The 26571-nt window shown below is 45.0% G+C and overlaps 1 protein-coding gene across 1 annotated transcript in view; it reads right to left on the bottom strand.

The window, feature by feature from the left end:
- Nucleotides 1–26571, bottom strand: part of DEAF1 (DEAF1 transcription factor) — a 992297-nt gene that overhangs the window by 236201 nt on the left and 729525 nt on the right. The window contains exon 8 of the mRNA XM_044059223.1: nt 20921–21171. Within this exon, the coding sequence (XP_043915158.1) occupies nt 20921–21171 (251 nt within the window). The remainder of the gene's footprint in view (nt 1–20920; nt 21172–26571) is intronic.

Below are 26571 nucleotides of genomic sequence, written 5' to 3' on the forward strand. Positions count from 1 at the left end.
CCTGGAATGATAAGCTACAGTAGCGGAAACAGCCCTGGTGGAGTGAGCCTTTACGGGAAACGGTACATTTCTGCCTGCTGACAAGTAAACATAGGAGATGCAATCAGAAATCCATCTGGAAATTGTAATCTTAGAAATAGGGGAACCTGTTCTATTTTCTGAAAATGACACGAACAGTTGGTCAGACTTATGAAGTTGTTTTGTCCTGTGTAAGTAAAACCAAAGCTGCCTGTGTACATCCAACTGATGAAATTTAAACTCTGCCTTGTTGGAAAATTGGGGGAAGAAAACTGGCAGCTCAATGGACTGATTGAGATTAACGGCAGAGGTTACTTTCGGAAGAAAGGACGGATTAGGTCTCAAGGAAACCCTGTCCTTATGAAAGATTAAATACGGTGATTTGATGGACAACGTTTGAATCTCCGACACCCGTCTGGCTGATGTGATGGCTATTAAGAAAGCAGTCTTCCAAGACAGAAATTTTAATTCACAGGTGGCAGATGGCTCGAACGGTGATGAAGTCCGTGCTTGTAAGACAAAATTTAAATCCCATGGCATGATGGGTTCTGACACAGGAGGCCGTAGTAACAAGGTGCCCCTCAAAAAGGCCTTGCATAGTTTATGAGCCATGAGAGAAGGTTCGTAAGAGGTATGAAAATTAGAAATAGCGGCCAGCTGGACCTTAATGGTCGCAGGAGCAGAACCCTGCTGAAAGAGTGTGGATAAAAAATCTAAGACAGCAGGGATGGGGGCAGTGAAAGGATCAAGTCCCTGGGCCTGAGCCCAAATAGAAAATCTTTTCCACTTGATGGAATAAATCTTCCTGGTAGAAGATTTACGAGAAGATAAAATGAGAAGATAAAATGTGTACCACCTCAGGTGAAAAGCGATGAAGTCTGACTAAGGATGGAAGTGGAGTAGCCAGGCTGTCAACCTGAGGGTCCACTGGGAGGGATGGGACTGTCCAGACATGTGTGTCAGCAGGTCTGGTGCTGGGTCCAGAATCCAAGGACTGTCCACTGCATACTGATGAAGAAAGGAGAACCAGACTTGGCAAGGCCAGTGTGGGGCAATTAGAATCATCTTGCTTCCCGAGGAAATGGCTTTCTGAATCACTCTTGGTAGTAGAGGAAACGGAGGGAAAGCATAGAGCAGACCGGGGGGGCCAATCGTGGACTAGAGCGTCCCTGGGTGACTCCCCCCTGTGGGAGGATCAGAGTGAAGTAGTTGCTGCACTTGGCATTGTGGGGATTGGCAAAAAGATCGCAGCAAGGCTGACCCCACCTGTTGAAAATCTGTTCCGCAACTCAGCGGTTCAGGGACCATTCGTAAGGCATCAGAATAGATCTGCTTAGCCTGTCTGCTATCACATTGGCCTTCCCAGGAATGTGCGTTGCCACTAGGCACCGTCGGGAAGACACTGCCCACTGCCACACTCGCATGGCCTCTCTGCATAGGGGATAAGACCTGGTTCCCCCTTGCTTGTTCAGGTACCACACCACGGACATGTTGTCCGAGTGAATAGCAATCGTTCCTAAGGGGAGAGAGCTCTGCAATGCCCGCAATGCCAGTAACACCACTATCCTCTCTAGAACACTGATGTGCAGATGTACCTCGTGATCTTGCCACATGCCTTGGACCGTCCTGCCAAGATAATGCCCCCCACCCCATCTGGGAGGCGTCCGTGGTCACTGTGGTAACTGGTGGCATAGGAATAAACGGATTCCCTGTGTTTAAGTTGGAGGTGCGTAGCCACCAACAGAGGTCCTGTTTGCACTGATCGATGATTAGGATCAAATGGGACAGGGGAAGCTTCTGAAAGGACCATTGGGCAGAGAGCAGCCACTGCAGAAGCCTCATGTGTAATCTGGCTAGGGGTACTAACATGATGGCTGCTGCCATGGATCCCAGGAGCTGTAGAGCCCATCTGGCCTGAACCTTCTTGAGGGTTAACAATGCGCGAACCTGACCCTACAACACCTCTATCCTTTCTTGGGGCAGGAACGCCCGCATATGGACGGTGTCCAGCTCTGCGCCTATAAATGTAACACGCTGTGAGGGCAGCAAGGCAGACTTTCCCCAGTTCAAGGTAATTCTTAGTTGATGGCAAAGGGCAATAGTAGTTTCTCTGGCCTGAATGAGAAGATGCCTGGTGGGGGTGGTGAGGAGCCAGTCGCCCAGGTATGGAAACACTTGGAATCCTTGACGTCTCAGGTGAGCTGTCACCACTGCCAGACACTTGGTGAACACCCTGGGGGCTGTGGTGAGACCAAAGGGCAGGGCACGAAATTGGAAATGACTGGCTCCCAGCCGGAAGCAAAAGAGACTCCTAGATGCCCTGTTCACTTTGATATGGTAGTAAGCATCCTTGAGGTCGATGGAGCACATCCATACTTCTTTTCCCAGGAACGGAAAAATAGACTGAAGGGTGACCATTCGGAACTTGGACTTCAGAACGTAGCGATTTAGATGGCTGAGATCCAGGATGGGCCTCAGGTCCCCTGTTTTTTTTGGCACCAAAAAGAGTCTTGAGTAAGTCCCTAATCCGATCTGGTCTGAGGGGACAGGTTGGATGACTCCTTTTTCCAGCAACTTTGAAATTTCTAGTGTTGCGTGATCCCTTTGACTGGGTGGAACGTCCGGGATTCTCTTGGCTGGCGGGGGCTCTGATAACAAGGGGATGGAATAACCTCTGGTAACTATTCGAAGCACCCATCGATCCTGAGTGATACTTGCTCAGGCTTCCAGGTACAATGAAATGCGGCCCCCGACTGGCCCCGGAATAGCACAGTTGGGCAATACATCAGGGACGATGATAGGGGGGCCCGCGAAAGGAATCACGGTCTCCCGAATTGCGAGGGCCTCCTTTGCCCCTAGGGCGGCGTCTTCCAGCATAGCCTCCTCCTCCTCTGCCTCTGGAGGGGGACTCACCTTGAGCGGCAGGGAAAGACTTCTGTGACTTTTTGAACCATATTTCCCTCCCCTCTGAGCCTTGGGGTAAGGCCTAGATGGAAGGGAAAAACAGACCCCAACGGCAGACGGGGTCTTCCCCTCTGGCTCGCATCTGGTGAGGGTGTCTTTCACTTTGGTCCCAAAGAGAGAGAGGACCGATCAAAGGGGGAGTCAGTGAAGGAAGACTTGAAGGCCTCCGCAAAATGGCACAGGCGCATCCAGGCTTGCCTCCTGAGGGCCACACCTGAACTAGCTGTCCTGCTCGCTCCTTCGGCTGCATAAGATATGAGCCTCATGGACGAGTTGACAGTCGAGCCAAGGGTAGACAGCTGGGCGTTAACCGTCTGCGTTAACGCCTCAGGTACGTTACCCAGCAAAGTATCTCCCAACTCTTTAAGGAGATCTCTCTGGAGCAGAGTAAAATGACACAGGTAGTTTAGAGACGGAAAGGTGAAGGTTGCTGAAGAGAGGGTACGCTTCCCGTACCGATCCATACTCCTGGACTCCTTGTTAGGAGGATGGACGGAGGAAGAAGACTCTGCTACTTCCTGTTGAGTGGCCGCCGCCACCACCATGGCATCCACAGAAACCTCTTTGGACATGAACTCTTTCCCAGAGGGAGCTGAAAGAAACTTATTAGGGCATCTTGGTACAGGTTCCACCGAGTCAGGAGTCTCCCACACCCTTCGCCAGATCAAATCTAGGAGCTCATCAAAGGGTGGAGACACCCAGGAGGCGGAGGGTTGAGCCCCAAAGGCCTTGAATACCGACTCCTCCTCAGAGTTGGTTTTGGACGACCAGCTGCCTCTCTGCCTCAATCTCCAGGATGTCAGAGAAGGAGACGTCATCGGAGGACGACTTGGGGGACCCCTCTGACTCTTCGAGGTCTGTATCAGAAGTGAGAGACTCATCCTGGGAGTCTATGTGCTTCCTCTTGCACAGCTTCTTTCTTGGGGGCTCCTCAGGCACAGACTCCAAGGGGCACTCAGAAAGTTGGGGACCGCTCATGGGGGTATCCGCAGACCTTGGAGCTCCGCCGTCAACTGATAGGAGGACATCAGAGGCTCTAGCCGGTGTGGAAGGGGACGGAATGACCGATCCGGGTGATGTCACTGAAGATCTGGCCAGTGCGCTCATGGCCTCGAATGCAGGTCCCCGCGAATCAGAGGACCGACCAACCTCCGAGGCCACGACCGGAGCAGAGGTTCCTCCAGCCGAAGCACTGAGAGAGAGGCTCGGAACCGACATGAGTCCCGAAGTATCCCCCTCGGGCCCGACTGAGAAACCCAGGTTCCGAAACCAGAGGACGGAGCCAACATGGTATGAGCCGACATTGGCACCGATAAGGCCTTAAGAGGTATCGGCGCCGGCAGAACATCACCCGGAGCCGAACACTCCGGCGCCGAAGACAAGGATGCGCTCGGAGGAACCATCGGTGCACTCATCAGGACTGGCTCCGGAGCCGACTGGGTCGGAGCCGAAAAAAGTTTACCCAACACAGGCGACTGCAGGAGCCTCTGGACCACCCTATCCACATCCAAATCAGAGAGTCTGGAGGATTTGGAGGAGAGAGAAGGTGACTGTGATCTCCTATCTTGGGATCCACGTCTAACACTAGGAGACCGGCTCCGAATGGGCTCTAACAAAATTGGAGCAGAGGCAGATTCAAGAACCACAGCTACCTCCTGCGGCCCAGAGGACAAGGGAGCCGAGGAGGTAGAATCCAATTTGGTAGACTTCTCCGGAGGCTCCGAGGATACAGATGGAGCCGGAGATCTTTCCTTAGCCTTAGAGGACTTGGCTTTAGATTGTGAACCAGAGGAAGAGTCCAAGGACTCCTCAAAGGAAGGCTTCAGAAGACCCTTCAGTATCAGTTTATTTTTTCTTTCCTGTAGCACCCTCGGACTGAAGGCGTGACAAAAGCTACAGGACTCTTGCAAATGTATAGCCCCCAGGCAGTATACACAAACCGAATGTCCATCAGTTATGGACATCTTGTAGCTGCATTTAGAACATTTCTTAAACCCAGAGGGTTTATGTTCCTTTTGCTCCTTAGACATAATCAGCTAAGCACACAAAACAAATTCACAACAGGACCTTAGGCCACAACGGTTAAGGCGGGAACCACCACTAACAACCACTGACAAGAATCTCTAAGTTAAACGATTCCAGAGAGACAACCCACACACACACACACACACACACACACACACACACACACACACACACACACAGAAGCGAGAAAAACCCACTTGTTGTAAGCACAGGAAAAATTAAGAAAAACAAGCAATAGAAGGAGGACTAGGTCCTCCAATTAAAACGGGCCTAGCCCGTGGGAACAGAGGGATACCAAAAATCACTCACACCACCAAAACACGCTAAACAACAACAACTAGCTATTAAAATAGCTTTTTGTGAAAAACACCACCAAATAAGTGAAAAAGAAGTTTAGAGCTACTTAGCCACAGCCAAGCGAGACCACGTCCTAGCTACACGAGCGGCAAATGAGATCTGGGGTTAGGGAGCAGTGCAACATGGGATACCAGGTTAGCCCAGCCAATTAGAGACTTCGTGCTAGAATAAATAAGTTGGCCGAGTCGGAGCCGATGTTCGGCTCCGAACCCGTGAGTAAGAATGTAGGCGAGATTGGACCACATAACATCTTTGTGAACGCTCTTGGTGTGAAGCAGAGTCCAACAGGTAAGGCAGAGAACTAATAATGTGACCCAGACACACAAACCTTAAGAAACACATGAAGTCTGGTCGATTAGGGATGTGATAAGCATAGTTTAAATCTAGTGTTACCAGGAAACTTGAAAGAGGAATAAGAGATAACAGGATGTGAAGTGACATCATTTTGAATTTGGGCATTATCACAAACAGGTTTAGGAAAGAAAGATCCAGAACTGGTCTTCAAGCATTTTTCTTTCTCACTAAAACATTCTTGAATAAAAACCTTTCCAAACTTAGGAAGGAGGAACTGGTTCTATTACTCCCCGAGACAGCATGTGTTGAGGAAATAAAGGAGTTTGGCTGGGTGGATTAGGAGTAACCCTCTAGAGAGGAGGAATTTCCTCCCACTGCCATCTGTATTATGAATGATCTTCAGAATGCATTTGTTTGACTTTCAGACCTTATTTGTCTGAGACTATTGGTTGCCGAAGAAAAAAGTGGAGTCTCAACTTTCTGGAAGGGAAAAGAGGTTGCTAGGGTGAGGGGAGACATGGCCCCTTAAACAGTCAATCTGACTTGGACTGTTCTTGGTTTGGGGGGGGGTCCTGAATTCATGTTGCAACCTCCAGACATTTCTTCTTAAACGTCTGTTTACCCACATTTGTTAATTTACTTTGTTTTCAGCATAAATTGGATGAGGTATCACAGAATCCCTTACAAAATCTGGAAAAGGAGGTCTGAATAATCTCAAGGGATACCCTGTACCAACGTACTCCTTTCATCATACTTTTTGATAAACTTTGCAGCACAGAAACCAAAAACTAAATCTCTGTCTAAGGGTGAATTTAAAATCTCAGTCTTCACATCATCACGAGGTTCTGAGAATGCAACCAGGCAAAGCCTCTCAAAACAGTACTAGTGACTATAACCCCGGAAGAAGCATCAGCTGAGTGATACACGCACTGTAACCAGTGACTTGTGACTTGTACAATGGAATAAATCAAACTATTTAAAGCAGATTTTCCCTCACAAGAAGAAAATGCAAAGAAAACATTCCTCATACTTTTACAGTTAGTCAGAAGAAGCTTTAACATATGAGCCTGACAATTCAGAATTCTGAAAATCAGAGTTGCAAAAGCATACACTTTTCCCGTATTTATCAATAATCTTCCCAGCCTTGTCAGAAAGAGTAAGACTGGAATTTAATAAATGTTTAGCAGTAGTAAGAATGAGCTAAAGCTATAGTTGCTGGGTCAGGCTTGGGAAGAGTGTACAAAAACTTAAGGGTGAGGGGACTATAGAGTTTTTCGGGGCAACATGTTAATCAGGAAAACTGCAGGCAGTGACACACACATCCTCCAAAGCTGACCAAACTGAAGGAATGTGTGTACATTCTGCAAATCTATTATGTAACAGCTGATAGTATTTTCTGAGAGACTGTGAAGTTCTCCCACTGAAAACTGTCACATTCTGGAAGCAGTCTCAAATAAAAAGATCCCACCCAAAGGGAGTGTCAGAAACTGAGCTCTCCTCAGTCTGAATTGGAAGAATGAGGATAAATCTCTGCATCTGTCCCTTCATTTTCCTGCCTGATTCAGAATCTGGAATCACTTTAAAAACAGGTATCCCTCTTTCTTTTACTAGAACCCACATTAGAAGGATCAGCAGCCTGAAATGAACCCCGAGCCAGACCCAGTAAACTGCTCATGTCTAAAGAAATTTTAGGAGGAGTAGATACATGTTTAGTTTTCAGTTTCTTTTTGACAGAAGGGACAGCATGTTTAACGGCAGCAGCAGCTTCAACATGGATGGGCACAGCATTCTGACCAAACAGTGAAGTCTTCCCTGTTCCATCTCTCAAGGCCGAAGAGTGGCTTTCCCTTGCCCACTAAGTTTAAAAGCACAGTTAAGTCTCATGAGAATCCATTATAACACAAAAACCTAGCTTAAACAAATTTCCTAAACAGGAAAGTACAATAAAACAAAGACTTAATGTGGAAAATTTTTGCCAAAAGGGAATTAATCTACCCAGCAAAGAAACATAAGCCGACCATCGATCCTTAACAGAGACCTGGTTCAAAGCTCCAGAGAGCACCCCTGCATTACCAGTCTATAATTCATACCACACCTTTCGGCCACCTAACCCAGAACGAAGCACTAAAGGTGGAGGCGTGTCCATATTCATTAAGGATATCTACACCTCCAGGCTAGCTGAACAGCATAATGCAGCCGAGATTATCCAAGTGCAACTAACTCTGGGCAAGACCGCAATCCAAATTATAGCTTGCTACAGACCCCCCACCATGCCCCAGGATTCCCACTCCTCATTTCTTGATACACTGGAAAGTATTAGGGTACAACCTAACACCCTAATAATGGGCGATTTCAACTACCCCACCATTAACTGGGAAAACTACTCATGTACCAACTCTTTTGCTCGACGTTTTCTGGAATTCATAAATTCCAACGCCTTGGATCAACTTATTCACACCCCCACCAGGGGCAGTAATATCCTAGACCTGGTCATTACCAACATGGGCAACTGGTGTTCCACACCAGAGGTCAATTCTCGTTGGTCAGATCCGACCACAAGCTAATCACCCTAGACATCCACATCCAGCCCCCACCCCCGATTAGGGAAACCACTGTAAAAAAACTTCTCCAAAGCCAACTTCACACTTCTTAAGACAGAAGTGGCAAACTTCATGACACCCATGCAGACGGACAATAGAGTTACAACTGCTGAATCCTACACAAATGCACTTTATAAGCACTTACACGAGTGTATGGATCATGCTATCCCTAACAGAACCAAGATGTTATCCTCCAAAAAATGGAAGTCGATCTGATGGTCCTCTGCCATAAACAAACTCTACAACAGAAGAAAGAAACTGTTGCAAAAAAGAGTAAAATCCCATGACTGGAGGAACGCCCTGGTCAACCTCAGTAAGAGGCTGAGATCCCTCATAAAATCCTCCAAATTATGAAAACAAAACTGCCACTGACTCTAAAGACAACTACAACGCATTCTATAGCTATGTCAAGAATCTCAATGGCAACACTCAGATCTGCTCTGAGTTACAGCACAATGGCACTAAATATACAGAACCAACTGATATTGCCAACATCCTGGCAGATAGATTCAGTGCTAACTTTACCCCTCTCTCACCCCCTAGAGGGCCCATCTCTATGCCAGAAGAATGCAAAGTTCCTGTAATCACGGCTGCACAGGTAAAAAACACACACTCCAAAGCCAAGAACACAGCATCCATGGGATCTGACAATATCCCAGGCTGTGTTCTACACGAACTACAGAATGAACTGGCACCCTAAGTACCATGTTCAGTCATAGCCTCACTTCAGGCTTTGTGCCCATTGAATGGCACACCGCGACAGCTATCCCACTCCACAAAGGGGGAGCCACGACGGACCCCAGGAACTACCGCCCCATTAGCCTGAGGAGCCTGGTCTGCAAGGCCATGGAACGTATCATCATGGAACTCATAAACAAAGACATTGGTAATCTCCAAACTCTAGACCCTACCCAGTTTGGATTTGTAAAAGACAGATCATGTCTCCTAAACCTGATTAACTTCTTTGAAGCAGTCACCAAAGCCACAGATGAGGGTAAGGTGGTTCACACAGCTTATCTAGATCTCACCAAGGCTTTCAACACCATCCCCCACTCTGGAATTATAGATAAGCTCACTAAACTAGGTATAAATCCCTATGTCACAAGATGGGTTGCCAATTGGCTCACGGACAGAACCCACACTGTGAAAGTAGCAGACTCCAAATCCGATTTTAGACCAGTGACAAGTGGAATACCACAGGGTTCAGTCCTGGGTCCTCTCCTGTTTGGTATCTACTTCTCTGAAGTACAGGCTAACACAGAAGGTTTTTGGCTAACAAAAGTTTGCAGATGACTGCAAACTAGGAGCCATAATCGAAACTCCTACCGATGTGGACATACTATAAAAGGGCCTCACATGCCTGGTGTCAAAGCCATGGCCTGAAGCTCAATGCCAAAAGGTGTACTGTCATCCCCTTTGGTAAAAACTCAGTACCCATGAACTACCACATAGCTGGTAGTCTACTTAACGCCGAAAATGTGATAAGAGACCTTGGGACATAGGTGGACAGTAGTCTCTCCTTTGATAATCACATCGCCACAGTGGTCAGGAAATCCTTCTACATGGCTCACCTCATCACAAAAGGTTTCTCATCCAGAAAAAAAGAGGTCATTGTTCCCCTCTACTCATCACTCATTAGACCCATTATAGAGTACAACACTCCTTTTGGTATGTACCTCACAAGACATCTACAACAACTGGAAAGGCCACAGAAATACCTCACAAAGAGGATTACCGGCCTCAAACAGATGCCCTACGCAGACAGTCTCAAAAAACTCCAGCTTTACTCCGTCACATATCGCCTACTCAGAGGCGATCTCTGCCTAACATACAAAGCTATGTCAAACCCAGAGCTGTTGGACATGCTCCACTTAAAGAAATCCCAATCCCTCCGAGCTACATGCTCTAGGAACCTAAACCTTATCACCACAATAAACAGAACATGCCGGAGGGACAGATTCCTGTCCCAGAGACTTCCCATACTCTGGAACAGACTACCTATGTCAAACAGAGCTCCTCATTAGCACTCTTCAAGAAAAATCTTGATGATTGGATGGGAGATAGGAAATTCACCCCGGGGATCACTTCTGTGGCTCTGCTCGACAGGGGCACAGGAAAATAATTTTCTTGGATGGCGAAATCCAGGGTACATTTTTGGCTAGGCTTATATAGGCCCTAGGGCCAAAAGCCTAGCACCCCTCCTATGAAAGCCGACAGAGGAGCTCTTTCTTCAATGCCAAGAAAGCTCTGAAGGGCTTGGAGACCAAACCTGTCAGTTTATTCATCTCAGTTCAAACTGACTAAAGGTTTGGATGTGTGGAAGATGCCCTTAAGCTTTTGAAGCTGGAGCTATTATATCCTTGCAAGATATAACCAGTATCGCTAAGACTACTGTAGCAGTGATCAATATGATGAACATCCCAGAAATTGTAACAGTTCATATCAGTCAAATGATTTTTCTATTACTTGTGCTATCCAAGCTATTTTAATGACTACCTAATGCTACACTAGTGTCAGTGGCTCAAGAAGTAGCACACTCACCTTTGTTGCTGGAAGATCAGAAGGCTGTGGGTTCTATTACCAGGTGACTGGATTCTTTTTCCATTACTGACACTGCAGTGTTTCATTAGGGGCCACTGCCTTCCTGTCTGTGCCATGCTTTATACGAGTCCACCTGCCTCAGTTTGTGATAGCTTAGGCAATGTAAAATGTTCTACTACATTTATCACATTTATCAAAAAGAATGGGGGAAGTTTCCTGGTGTCCCAGGCAAATTTCCCCTAGTCAGTTTAACCACCACTTCAGGTCTCCCAAGAAAAGATGCTGTTAGCCTAGTGGGACTAACCTGGTGAACAAATGGCAAATAAAAAAAAAAAAAGGGGGGGGGGGCATACTGTGGTTGTCTACTGATGTGGGGTTGCTATAAAAATATTTGCTCAATGAAAATTGAACAGCTTGAGGGGTTGTATGGGAAAGATCACAGGAAGGTAGGTACAGAATGGGGGATCTTTTTAAGTTCTGCAGAAATGTTACTTTTGTGCATACTTATCTGATTTCAAGGGTGAGAGGGTAGGGTTGGGAGCTTGGGGGAATGAATACTGAATAATGAGACATGCATGCAAGTCATAAGTGTGCACAATGCTCTGTTACACTAAAAAATAGTTTATCCATCTAGGAAACAGAAGCTGAACATTTTTCTGGAGTGCATGACTGTTCTACAAAAGTCTATAAATATTATGTCTATTATAATTATATATATTTGGAGTACTTATGATAATTACATATCCTGAAGACATACCAATCAATGACTGAGCTGTGTGGAAAGAAGGTCATTGGTATATTATCTGCTCTGGCAAGAGTGGCCATAGACTACCATCTGTCTGTTTAGCATTTTGTTCTGAGCCTGTCTGCGCATTCTCATTTAACTTGCTTCTCTCCAAGTAAGTGAAGGAATTATGGGAGGGCCTCCTGAAAACTAAAACAAGCACTATCAAAGTTTCCTTTATATGTGCAAATGGGAGTAGTAAAGAGGAGACGGCTACAGTACAGGACAGAGATGAGTAATTTAGCATGCTGGGGCAGCCCTCATCTAATCTTAAAGAAGGGAAAGTACAGTTGTGTAAAAATCTTACCACAGCAGTAGATGCTCCATATCTATGCAAATCCAAAGTGTGAAAAACCTTCTCAGTGGCAGAATGCGGAGAAGGAAAAAAGGAAGGCAGACAAGTAGACTAATTAAGGCACAACTCATTGACCATTCTGTCTTTATGGAAAACTAAGAAAGGAGGAATGGCCATGAGACCCTGAAGTTCAGACACTCTCCTGGCTGAAGTCAGAGTCAAAAGAGCAGTCCACCCAGTACAATACTGATGGAAGCAGAAGGAGCAGGTACAAAAGGAGCCAGAGTCAATTTTTCAAGAACAAAACTGAGGTCTCAAGAAGGTGAAATAGGCTTCCTGGGAGATCTGATATGAATGACATCGTTGAGAAACTGTTTGTCCACAAGAAGGCCAGAAAAGGAGTCAAGGGTAGACAAGCAGAAACTGCTGACAGGACAGCCTTAACTTAAGTATATGCACTAACCCAGCACAGAGGAGACTACACAAATAAGAGAGAACCAAAGGAACCTCCACAGATAGGGGATCCTGATGGTGAGAGAGGCACCATACAGAAAATTTCTTCCATTTGGACAAACATGACTTCCTGGTAGTGGGTTTCCTGGCCTCCTGCAAGAGAGGCAAGTCCTCAGAAAATAGCTGCCTAAGAGGGATCAAAACCCTATCAACCACGGTGTCAGCTGAAGAGTGGAGAGATGAAGATGGATAAGAGACCCCTTTGTCTTGTGTGAGAAGATCCACCTGGTGAGATAACTTGTGGTGATTGCCCCCGGCCAAGAGTGAAAGAAGGGGGAACCAATGCTGTCTGGACCAAAAGGGAGCCACTAGCAACATTTTGGGAGAGTTCTGCCAGAACTCATGCAAGTCTTGTGGTAACAGAGGAAGGGGAGGGAAGGCGTACAAAAACATCTCCTGCCAAGGAAAAGACAGGGCACCCACTTTACAAGCCAGAGAACACGGGACTCCACAGAATGGTGAAAGTTGCCCATTCAGAGGGGAGGCAAAAAAAATTCACCTAAGGAAAATCCCACCGATGGACAATGTCCAAGGACACATCTCTTTGAAGCATCCATTCATGAGCGTATGTGTTGGACCTTCACAAAGAGTCTGTCACTAGATTGTGCTTTGAGGGAATGCAAACTGCCTGAACAGTCACTTAATACTGGGCAGCTAGATCCCAGACCCGAAGAGCTAGTCTATAAAGAAGATATGACCTTGCACCCCCTTGCCTGTTGACATACCACATCACTGTGGTGTCTGTGAAACTTTTGGGGAGCCTGGGATGAAAGATGGAATGAAAAGCCTGAAAAGCTAAAAGCAGAGCCCCCATCTCCTTTATATTGATGTGGTCCAACCTCTGATGGAGAGGCCACAGATCATGAACCTTGACAGAGTTGAAGACCCGCCCCCCATCCCCTGTCCGAGGTATCTGTAAACAGCTCAAGTCAGGACTAGAGATTGGAAAGGGAGCCCCAGGTTGAGAGCCAGTTGATGAATCCATCACTGAAGCTTGAGCTTCAGACAGGGAAGGAAGGGTACGGATGTCCAGGGGGGCAGCAATGTTGGAGACACACTGACTTGAGGTACCACTGAAGCTTTCTTATGTGGAGCCTGGTCAAAGGGAGCATGGAAACGGTGGAAGCCATGAACCCAAAGACCTTGAGAAACTCCCTGGCCATGACTGAAGCCAGAGGAAGAAGACACTGGAAAAAGGCAGAAAGAGAGGGCCATGGGGGCAGGCAGAGATGCCAGCATGGAGATGGTCTGACGCCTATAACTGAGAAAAATATGACCCTGAGAAGGCATCAGAACTGATTTCTGGAAGTTTATGGTGAACCACAGACTCTGTAATAGGGAAACAGTAAACTGGAGAGCCTGAAACAGAGCATCTGGGAAAGAAGCTTGAAGGAGTAAGATTGTCTAGATAGGGAAAGATATGAAGTCCTCTCATCCTGCAAAAGGCAGTGACAGGAGCGAGGCATTTGGTGAATACCCTTGGGGCAGTAGAGAGGCCAAAGGGGAAAGCAAAGAACTGAAAATGGAAGGAAGAAAAGTACAGTTTTGTACCTACCATAAATGTAGATGTTCGAGTGCTAATACAGCTGCAGTAATCACAGATGGGTTTTCAGCCGTCAGGCGGTCCCTCGGTCGGCCGAATTCCAAAGTCTTGGTCCAAGGCCGGTTGTCGCCGCTACTCTTCTGACGTCAGTAAGGCCAGAGTATATAAGACACAGCCGACGCCATGTTCTTCAGTCTTTCTTGCCCCAGATGTCAGGTGCCCCCAAAAGAAGGCAATACATAAATAAAGCTTATCTACATATGCAAGCAATGCAATGTAATGCAAAATCAGTGTAAGCAAGCAAATAAAACATAGCAGGATAACCCAGTCAGGTGGTATGAAGAGGTTGTTAGGCCCCATGCCTTTACCAAGTGGGGAAGGAGGGAGGGAAACCTGTACTGCAGCTGTATTAGCACTCGAACATCTACATTTATGGTAGGTACAAAACTGTACTATGTTCATCGTGCATACAGCTGCAGTAATCACAGATGGGTAGAGTCCCAAAGCTATGCATAGGGTGGTAGGTACTATGAGGAACTGGGTTGAGCCAGAATGCCCTGCAAAACAGCAGTGGCAAAGCCTGCTCTTGTTCTGGAATATAAGGGCAGGTGGTAGTGTTTTGTGAAGGTATGTACAGAACTCCAAGTGGCTGCCTCCAAAATATCTTTAGTAGGAACACCTCTGAGGAAGGCTGTAGAGGTGGCTGTGGCCCTAGTGGAGTGAGATCTGATACCAGTGGGGACAGATTTCCCATGATAGGAATAACAAAACCGTATGCAGTGGCCAATCCACTTGGAAATGGTCTGTTTTGTAACTGGTTTCCCTTGAGCCCCTACGGCATAGGACACAAAAAGTTGTTCTGATTTCCTGAAGGACTTTGTTCTGTCCAAATAATAACGTAGCTGCCTATGGATGTCTAAAGAGTGTAACAGCCTTTCCCCTTTGTTTTGAGGGTTAGGATAAAAGGTAGGTAGGTGTATGGCTTGATTTAAGGCTACCCTGGATACCACTTTTGGCATAAAAGATGGGTTGGTACGAAGGGAAACCCTGTCCTGATGGAAGATGAGGAAGGGCTGCACCGCCATGAGGGCCTGTAGTTCAGAAACCCTACGAGCTGAAGTGATGGCCAGAAGGAAAGCTGTTTTCCAGGACAAATATTGCAAATCTGTTGAGGCAGCAGGTTCAAAAGGAGGCAATGTTAATTTTCTAGTATGTAATTAAGGTCCCAGGCTGGTATTGGTTGCTTCCTTGGAGGTCTTATATTCTTGGCCCCTCTGAGGAACTGTCGTAAGAGTGGGTGAGAAAATAAAGGAGGATCCGTGTTGAATTCCGCAGAAATGGCTGAGGCATGTATTTTTATGGAAGAAAATGAAAGTCCACTGTTCAGCAGTTCAGCTAGGTACTGTAACACCTGAGGCAAGTTCAATTTTCTAGGGTCCTGGCCTCTTTTCTCATTCCAACAGCAAAACCGCTTCCATTTTGCGGAGTAAGCCTTTCTAGTAGATGGTCTTCTGGCATCCAAAATGACATCCTGCACCTCCTTGGAGAGTAGGGTCTGTTGTGGTGTTAAGAGATTTTCCATGCAGCGAGGTTGAGTGTTTTCAGCTGACTGTGAAGAGTTTTGTAGCTGTTCTGAGTCAGCAGAAGAGGCATTAGAGGCAGGGACCAGGGAGGGGTATGTGTTAGGCTCCTCAGGAGTGGATACCAGTGTTGCCTTGGCCAATCTGGAGCAATCAGTATCATCCTCGGTTTGTCTGTTCTTGCTTTCAAAAGCACCTTGGGCAGAAGAGGCAGAGGTGGGAATGCATAAACTGTCCATGCTGTCCAACTGAATGAAAGGGCGTCCACTTTCCAGGCCTTTGGATGAAAGGTCCTTGAACAAAACTTTTTCAATTGATGGTTCCTGTGGGAGGCAAAAAGATCTATGTCTGGCCTCCCCCATGCTTGGATTATCTCTGTAAACACCTGAGGATGTAACTTCCATTCATGTGGATCTGTCATATTTCTGCTTAGAGTGTCTGCCAGTGTGTTTTCCAGTCCTGGCAAGTACTGTGCTTGTAGTTCGATTTGTCTTTCCAGAGCCAAGTTCCAAAGAGTCATGGCTAGTCTGCACAAGGGATATGAATGTGTTCCTCCTTGTTTGTTTATGTACCACATTACTGTGGTGTTGTCTATTCTCATCAGTAATTGTCCTGGATGCAGGAAGTCCTTGAAAGCTGTAATTGCATTTATTACTGCTAGCATTTCTTTTTGATTGATGTGAAGGTGTTTTTCCTTTTGGGACCATCTGCCCTGAATGCACCTGTCCTTCATGTGCGCCCCCCAGGCGTAATCTGAGGCGTCTGTGGTTATGACTTGTTTTGCTTGAGGCTTGCAGAATGGAAGGCCTGTGTTTACTTGACATGCTTGGGCCCACCATAGAAATTCCTTTTGCAAACATGGAATTATTGGTATAATTGCTTCCAAACTGTGACTGTGTTGAGACCATAGATTTTTTAGGTCCCATTGAAGTTTCCTCATATGCAGCTTTGCACATGGGATTAGAAGAATGCAAGATGCCATGAATCCCAGAGCCTGCAGGATTTTCCTTGCAGTAAGCCTGGTACTTTTTGCTAGTGTTTTGAAGTACTGAGATAGTTGCCCTTGTTTTTCTGGCGTAAGATATGCCATCTGGGTGTTTGTGTCCAAGTTGGCACCCAGGAAGGTTATTTTCTGAGATGGTGTTAGCCTTGATTTCTCCTTGTTGATGGTATATCCCAGAGAAAGCAGTAACCGTGTCACATATGCCAGATGTTCCAGTAGTATGTGTTTGCTGTCCGCTTGGATCAGGCAGTCGTCCAGATAAGGGTAAATTTGTATCTCTTGAAGTCTGCAGTATGCAATCACTGATGCCAGGCACTTTGTGAATACTCTGGGCGCAGTAGATAAGCCAAAGGGCAATGCAGAGAATTGATAGTGAATTGAACCTGCAAGAAATCTGAGGTATCTTCTGCAGCTTTGTCTGATTGGGACATGCAGGTATGCCTCCTTGAGGTCCAATGTTACCAGCCAAAACTCCTTGCCCAGCATGGGAAGAAGTTGCTGTAATGTGAGCATCTTGAATTTTGGTAAGAGTAGAAATGTGTTTAGGATGGATAAGTCCAGAATGGGTCTCCAGTCGGTTCCTTTCCTTGGTACCAGAAAAAGTCTTGAATAAAAACCTTGACCTTGTTGGTGCGTAGGTACCTTTTGTATAGCTCTCATGTTTAGGAGCTTTGAAATTTGCAGTTGTGCCTCTGCCCTTTGATTTTGTGGCAGGTTTGGCATGCCTCTCATTTTTGGAAGAGTGTGAAATTGAAATTTGTAGCCTCTGTTTATAATGTCCAGTATCCATTTGTCTGTTGTGACAATATGCCAATTGCTTGCAAATAATGCTAGTTTCCCTCCCAAAGGTGCTGCCAGCTGAAACTTGCTTGGCATGGAAATGAGGGAGTCATTGGGTTTGCTTCCTGTATTGTTGTGCACTGTCTTCACCACCTCTTGGTGTTGGAGATTGCCATTGTCTGCCTCTATAAGATCCTTGTGATTGCCCTCTGCCCCTTGTGCGTCTGTATCTACCTCTTTGGGGCTTGTCAGTGGCTGGAAAGGACCAGTTTTTTGAAGGCCAATTCCTGCTAAAACGTGGTGGTTGGACCTGTAAGAAAGCTTTGACAGTTTGCATAGATTTGGCTTTTTCTTCCATTTTCCGTAGTATCTCCTCAGCATTAGTACCAAATAGTACATCCTTTTGTAAAGGAGCATCAAGAAGTTTAGCTTTCACATGATCAGGCAAATTTTGTTCCCTAAGCCAGGCATGTCTGTGAATGACTGATCCTGTAGCAGCCGCTCTACTGGAAGCCTCTAGGGCATCATAACCACATTGTAAGGTGTGTTTACCCACTTGCTCCGCACTATGCATCATATCCTGTAACTCTTTTAAATCTGGTTGTTCAGGTTGAGACATTTTGTTCCTTAATTGTGATAACAGGTACTGTTGATATTTAATCATATGAAACTGACAGTTTAAGGCCCTCATGGCTAGGGTGGCCGAGGTGTATACCTTTTTACCCCACCTTTCTAGAGATCTGGATTCCCTTTCTGCAGGAAGTGGATTCTTGGCAGTGGAGGCCTTTAATCCCTTGGGGCCTTGTGAAATGGTTTCAGGGTCAGCATTATGGCCTTTGTAGAGAAATTGGTGAGAGCTGGGTACTCTGTAATACCTATCAGGTTTTACTGGTGCAGGAGGCAGAGAATCAGGGTTAAGGCAAGCCTCAGAGTAGACATCATCCAGTACATCCAAAACAGGGGGTATAGCCAGAGGTCTGTGCTGAGGTAACCAAAGAAATTCCCTAAGTCTTTTCTTGGAATCTGAAAAGTCTTGGCCTTCCCAATGGAAGTGTTCCCTCAAGGTGTGTAAGGTTTCCCCAAAAGAAAAATCCTCAGGAGGGGATACAGAAGGAATGGACTGTTCTGCATCCGAATCCTCAAAAGGGGAGTAAGAGTGTTCCTCTGCATCAGAATGTTCTGATAAAATGGATCCCTGATCAGAAGAGGGAGATTCTTCCTCCACTCTGGGTCTCTTGTCAGGAGGGGGCTGAGAACCTCTGATAAGAGTAATTAAATCCTCAGCCATTTTAAGCATCTGTTTCTTAGGCATGGGTCCAGGAGATGGACCCTGTGCAACAGGCCTCGTGGGGTGCCTGGCTGCTTTGGATTTAGTAAAGGCCTTAATTGAAAAGGAAGATGAGGGCCTAAATACACCATGGGTGGAGGTGGACCTGTCCACATTAGTAGGCTCGACATTAGCAGGGGCTTCGGTTGTAGTCTGGGAAAGGGCCGAGGACCCAGCGGTCTCGGGTACAGAGGACACCGCCAAAGGAGTGTCGTCGGTAGTCAGGGACTGCAAAGGCGTCTCGCTGAGAACCGGACCACGTGTAGCCTGTTTTGGCGTGGTGTCGGCGGGGACCGCGGGCCTCGTGTCGGTCCTTTTCCTTGCGTGCTTTGGACAAAACGGTAGTCGGAGTGTCCGACGACATTTTATAATCAAAAGCTTTACCAAAGTAGTGTTGGGCGAACTCCGCCCGACGCTTGATAGTGCGTTTATTGAAGGTAGCGCAAAAGCGACAGCCCGAGACGTCGTGGTCTGGGCCCAAACAAGGTATGCAAAGGGAATGGAAATCCTTATGCGGTATTTGCTTCCCACAAGAAATACAATTATTAACTTTTTCTGACATCGGTCAGAGGCAAGAAAAGTTTCCCCAACGGGGTACTTAGCTTTAATGAAGACTTTGGTTCCAATTTTTTCGTAATTCAGGAGCTGGCCGACCGGCACTTGCGAACTGCTTCTGCTTCGGGTACCGCGCAGCAAAAAAGACTTAAGAACATGGCGTCGGCTGTGTCTTATATACTCTGGCCTTACTGACGTCAGAAGAGTAAGCGACGACAACCGACGCCGGACCAAGACTTTGGAATTCGGCCGACCGAGGGACCGCCTGACGGCTGAAAACCCATCTGTGATTACTGCAGCTGTATGCACGATGAACATCAGAGAAAAGTAAAAATTTCCTGAAAGGGGGATGGATGGAAATATGAAGGTAGTCATCCTTGAGATCCAGAGAGAACAGAAAGGCCTGGGGTAGAACAGGGTACCCTGGTAAGAGCCTTAAAGTAGCTGGCTGGTTGCAGTGAATCTACCTTATGGTCTGGATGGAGGTGGCATAGCTAGTAAATCTGTGCCAGCCTTTCCCAGTTGTGTGTGAAAATCAAATCTCAAAGAGTGTGTGCCAGCTACTTGAAACAGGGACACACAGCAGGAAGAAAGGTGGAGTCTTATTTGAGGCTTGGACAGGAAAATCCAGCCCCAGGACTGTGTGTGCTCCGTGTGCGTTCTTAAGGGAAACTGTGCTTGGTGCCGAAAGCTGCATCTGAAAATACTGTGTGTATCCATTTTTTTCTAAGTGAATGCTCCCCACTAGTGTCGGTGGTGAGGATTGAGGCTCCTTGATTACTGGCCCAGAGGAGGGACATCACAGACTGGAAGGGAGGGTGAGGAAGATGGAGACATACACACAGGAGGTGGATTCTTCTGAAGTGGTAAGATGAATGATGATGATGGCAAATGCCTCAATACATGATCCCAAAAGGAACATTTCAGGAGGCAAAAGGAGGAGGAGGAAGGGAGAAGGTTGTAGAGGAGGTGAAATTAAGTGTATAACAGGGAAGCTGAATGAATCCACAAAGGGAGGGGAGGTATGAGAAAGGAAAATGCACGAACATGTGTGGAGTCATGCAATGAAATACACATTCATAATATGCTCATAATTCATTTATTTTTATTTCCCACTCTATCCAATTTTAGGTTCAGAGGAACCTGAAGTCTACTCTATTAAGTAAAAGACAAGGTAAAAATCACTCATGGATGGAACAATACACTGCAGGACTCAAGTACACACACACACATACATACACAGAGACACACACTAATGAGTAATATATGGTAACTTTCTGGGATGCGGCAGAAACTAACTGCTGCTGATAATCTACATAAATGACATAAAAACTCTACATATAAGGCATCTCAAATGGGAAATGAGGCAGTACTGTCAAAAGGTGCACCACTAATGAGACATCTGCATTTATTCTGGTAAATAGTTGATAATGCAGTAGTCATAACGTTCTGATGCATTAAGACTTTTTGTCACAGATTTGCAGGCATGTGACAAATACTTTCAAATGTATGTATCTGATTTCATTCTGAAGATACCAGAAATCATTTTTTAATCTGAAATATCACGATTCTTCTCAATGACTGCAATACTTTCCAAGCAGAACTTGAAAGAATAATCCATTAGTACAGCTAAATGCAACATGAGACCATTTACTTAAAAGATACCTCCAAGAAATTACCTTGGCTTTCACGCAAACATTAAACAGAAAACAAGTTATTTAACTGTGTGGAGAACACTTACCTCTTTTCTCTCTGCGTCTGCCAGCATCTTAGCTTGTGCAACTGCAGCTTCCTTGCAAGCTACACTTGCCTGTTTTGCCTGCTCAATCAAAGACTTGAGCTGCTGTGCTGTGTTCTGCAAAGATTCAACCATTTCTTCCAAGTATAGCCAGCTCCTTTGCTCAGTTAACTCAAGTCCGTTTATTGTGGTGGGAGAAATGGCTTTTGTGGGAGTGGTTGGAGGCACTGACAGCGCTGGAATGGACGCCAACACTGTAAGACAAAAATAAAGAACATAATAAGCTATTTTCTTCTCCAAACTTAGGAGGGCTAATAAGGGCATGCAACACAGCCTGCAGGCTGAAATCCTAGAAAACCAAATCTATACTTTTATCAGAACTCCAACCCTGCTGCGCAGTACAAAGTCAGAAAGGTTTTCATGTTCCTTCCTTTGATCACAATGATAGAGACTGCATTCAAAATGAGGCTGTCTAAGGTTTTATATATAGAATGATGAACTTTCCTGACCTACTGTTTGCCAACTTTCTAATATGAAAACTCCAAAAAACATTATTTTTGGTTTTTGGTTTTAACTTTCTAATATGAATTGGAATCTTCTAAAGAAAAGTCACAATAGCAGATCAATGTGAGATTTGTACAGAGAAGGTCATTATAATACAAATAAATGAGATTCCAGAAGTCAAATAAAGCTCCAATATGTATGCACCTGCCTTATGAACAGACCTGCGAAAAAGAAATGGGTTCAGCCAATGAATGAACTGTGTACTTATTGTTCAATATTTCTAAAAATTTGCAGTATCCACAATTAAAGAGCTGTATCAAACTTGGCACAAACCATCAGCCTCTGCAGGTATACTCACCACAAATACTCAGTCCTTAGCCTATAGATGAATCAAGACTGACCTACAATTCAACAGCACACTTACTGTGTAAACACTTGCTAGGGGTGGTTGCTCTACAACTATATACACCGGTATAAAGACCCACAGACACAGCCACGTTCAAAGAATAAGAGGAAGTGCACCGATGAACTTCAGATGTCTTTCTAGAAAAGTCTGCAAATATGGTGATTACTCATATTTGTTCAATGTTACTTTAACTGCACCTCAGACAGCATCCAACCAGTGGGAAACACTCCCAATCAGATGAGATACAAAAATCCAGATAAAGGAACAGAAGGAAAGGTAAGGAAATTTTAGGACAAAACTTCTTAAAGACAGCCCTGACAAAGGAGTTTGTTTTATTATTAGGTCTAAGGCTGTGATAGTTTGTGTATGTGTAGGCTAATGGCCTGGAGGCCTAGACACCAATGTCTGCCAATGATACATTGCTACTGCAGCTAATAGAGCAATCACCCTTTTTTTACAGGAGATTTTTTATCATATCAGCAAGAGGCAGATGTACTTTCCATAAAAAACACTGCAGTTTGCCAACTACTTGGGCAGCATCTGCTCATCTGTTGACTTTACCTCCCTATCTACAGCAAATAAGAAAAAATGGTTTTACTCGCAAAGATTTTCTTACTCATGGTACAGGACTAATGCTATCTACGCGCTTCATGAATGCAGAGGTATCAGTCACTTCTGTACTCTGGATCTCAGAACACTATGGTAAATAAGAACGTTTACCATGACCGTATCTTATTTCAAAGCTCTTTATACAAACAATAAGTGGCACAGAAGTGGCCAAATGTGTGGCTGCAGTCAGTACGCATATCCTCATCCATATACAACCTAGAATTACAAGCATTACTTATACAGGGAATTGACGGAAGAGAATTATAGTAATAATGCAGTGAAAATTCACAGTTTATTTTCAAACAGCACTACAGATTTAATTAATTTTACCTGGACAATCAACAGGGTTTAACAGCACAAGGATTAGCATAGGACAACTTGGCTTGACATTTCATCAGAAGGATGGCAAGCCCCAGCAAGAAAGTATAGCACTACATTCATATGCCCCTATTTTAGGCAAAATCTCAGTCTCATCAGGGACTGGAACCTAGAGCTGGTTGGTTCAGATACGGAGTTCTATCAAAAATGCCACGCTAAGGCATTTCTATTACATATTCTCTAAAGAACTAGTAAACCCTTCCAGAATGAGCAATAATTTTGAAAAAGGTTTATAACTACAAAAGCTTTTACTAAATCCCCCTACTCTGTACACACAAATAAAATGACCTTTGTGAACAAACTGTTAAAACTTGACCTGAGACACCACACTGTCAAGGATATAAAAGCCTTTGTACTTACACAGCATCGAGTAAAGCTATTAAAACCTGGAAGCCTGGAGCTCAAAATTAGTCTGGTGGCGCCACTATCCAACAAAAACTTTAGAAGCAAATAAAATCAAAAGCCCCAGAGAAGCCTAGCTTCGAAGAAACAAGACAAATTCTTTCTTTCACATGATGCAACTCTTAATGGGTGCCGAATTCCTTAACACTGCTTCACATACAGTACTCTTTCAGAAGCTACTTGGACAGCCTATGCTGTGCTGTCAGCACGTATGATCAGGTCATGAAAGGCTGATGAACAGAGGCATGCATGATCAGGCCAGAAAAGGCTAAACAGGGGCATGCATGATCAGGTCAGAAAAGGCTAAACAGGGGCATGCATGATCAGGTCAGAAAAGGCTAAACAACAGAGGCATGCATGATCAGGTCAGAAAAGGGGAAAAAACAGGCATGCATGATCAGGTCAGAAAAGGCTAACAAAACACAGGAATGCATGATCAGGTCATGAAAGGCTGACAAATAGAGGCATACATGCATGATCTGGTCAAAAAATGTTGAAAGAAAGAGGTTATCACACTCACAGCACAGAATCTCACGTGCAAATCAAAAAGGAGTCAGTGATGGATCAAGCATACCCTGTGTAATAAAAAAATATCCACAGTCCAGAATTTTCTACCAAATGGTAAACGTCTACAGAACAGAGTTTACAAACCAAAATTACGAAAACTTAGGTTGACACACGGCCCCCTGCATGGCAGTTTTCTTCTCTAGCCTGTGATGCTAAAGTCACAATGCTGCAGTATTCATCTAACAGCGTGCACTTTGCATCAGAAGGTGCACTAACTGTTAAGGGCAATATAACAAGAGGTCAAAGCTGGGGATTAACAAATCTGTACCTCTAAGGCTGAAGTCCTTAGTCCCTTACAGGGCTGATGGGGTCACTAAGGCCTCATATGTTTTCTGTCCAAATTTGTTCTGGCTAATAATTTATTATCCGTTTTCTGGAGATGTCTCTTCTCTTTGAAAAAGAGATGGCACCCCTTGTCCTAATGCAAGAAGTATTTTATGCTCTGCAAAAGTTCTCAGACTTAATGTTCTGAGCTGTTAAAGTTTTTCATTAAAGGAAGTTCAAAGTTCACACTACGACACTATGAGAAATGCCAAGCCAGAATCAACACGAATTCTTCAACAGACCACCCCAGGCACACTTTCCTAGGAATGATAAGAGTCTTAGAAGGATCTCCAAGTCACAATAAAAAAAATATCTAAAGGCAAAAATCAAACAAACTTTGAAAGGTAGAGAAAGAATTCTACAGGGGGACTTATTACAGGTCCAGAAGTCAGCCAGATGAGAAAACAGTTGTTTAAGTTGAACTTGCCATCATCATCATCAACCCCCTTTTCCCCCATTTTCTACACTGGATCAGGGTATCATGGTAACTGTCGCCAACTCTCTCGATTCAGTGCCACATTCCTGCCTTCTTCAACACTCATGCCTGACTTTTGCAGATCTTCTCTCACACAATCCATCCACCTCTTTGCTGGAAGTCCTGGTTTCCTCTTACCTTCTTCCTGCCTGTCCCAAATCTTCCTCACCAGATTGTCTTCTGCTTTTTGTGTGCGTGTCCAAACCACTGCAATCTGTTCTCTTTGATCTTTTCTGCAACTGCAGCTACTTTGGCTTCTGCTGTTATGTCTTTATTTCTTAATCTGTCCCACAGCGTGCATCCTACCACCCTTCTCAGGCTCAATTTCCATCACCACAAGCTTCTTCATCTGCTCTGCCTTTACTACTACTTCTTGCTATAACAGTAGATATGTGACTGATCACTGCTGCAGTAGCCTTAAGCTATATGGGTTATATCTTGCCAGTGATATAACAACTGGCCAGATTTCAAAGTGTTAGGACATCTTTCATGCTCCCAAACTGTCGAGCAGCTAGAGATGGGCTGATAAGACGAGTTTGGGTACAAAGCTCTTCAGAGCTTTCCTGCCACCAGACAGAAGGCTGAGCCCTGAAAGGGCAATGCTAGGAACAGCAAAAAATAAATGTCCACACCATGGCATAAAACACACACAAAAAAATAAAGGGGATGGAAGGAGGGAAGGAGCAGCTACTGCAGCAGTGATTATTCAAACATCTACTGTTCATAGGTTGGTACTAGGCTATCAGCCCTAGGGCCTATACAAACCTAGCTATAACAATTCCCTGGCTATTTCTTCCCACTCTATTTACTTCCCTGGACCCCTGTCTAGCAGGGCGACTGACATGATCCCCGGGGTGAATTTCCTTTCTCCCATCCAATCATCAAGGTTCCTTTTGAAGAGGGCCAATTCAACTTATACAACTGTACTATGTACAATATATTGATCACGGTTACAGTAGCCTTAGCTATATGGGTAGATTACCATAACTAACTATATTTGGGAGGAGGAAGGAGAATGGTCCAGGAGCCCCTGGAGCATGGTCCTAGAAAAACTTGATCTAGACCTACAGAAGAAGTCAAGCTTATAGTGTTTTGTAAAAGTATGTACAGAGGATCAAGTAGCACCTTCTAGAATACTTCTAGAATCTAACACTTTCCAAAAACCGTAGATGATGTCAAGGCCTTGAATGTGCCTGGAATAGATCTGCATGGTGAGTAAAGCAAAAGGTAATAAACTTAGACAATGATTTGTAAATGGTTGGTTTTGACCCAGGCTGTCCCATCTTACCTTCACAAGAAATGAATTGAGCCCTTCTTACCTTCACAAGAAATAAACTGGTCGGAAAATATGAATTTAATTCTGTCAAGATAGCACCAGAGTTGTCTGTGGACATCCAAGGTATGGAATATCCTTTCTCTTTCATTTTAGGTACAGAAAAGAAAACAGGGAGATGGACAGTTTGGCTTAAAGTAAAATGAGATACCACTCTGGGCATGTAAGAAGGATTAGTTCTCAAAGAGCTTGCAATGCAGATATCATTCTTGCAGAGGTGAGAGCAATCAGTAAAACTATTTTCCAAGTTAAGAACCTCAAGTCAGCCATATAGGCTGGTTCAAATGGAGCAAGTGTTAGTTTCTTGAACAAAAATAAGGATTCCAAGGAGGGACAAAAAGTTTGGAGGCCTCTTATGCAAAACCCCTTTCAAGAATATTTTGACCTGAGATTGCCTAGAAAGAGGAGGAACCATGGGAAAGACATGCTGAAGTGGCCAATAAATAAACCTTGAGAAAGGAATAAAGGCCATAGGATAGTGACTCAAATAAATATTGTAAAACCAGAAAACAACTAGCCCTGAATGGATGCAGGCTATGTTGATGGCACAAACTAGAAAACATTTTCCATTTGCTAATATAAGATTTTCAGGTAACATGCTTTCTCTCTCTATTAGTACCTGCTGCACATCCTCAAAAAACAAGTGCTTAAAAGGA

The sequence above is a fragment of the Protopterus annectens genome, chromosome 17.part0, assembly GCF_019279795.1.
Source record: "Protopterus annectens isolate FY-2018-M chromosome 17.part0, PAN1.0, whole genome shotgun sequence".
Lineage (NCBI taxonomy): Eukaryota > Metazoa > Chordata > Ceratodontiformes > Protopteridae > Protopterus > Protopterus annectens.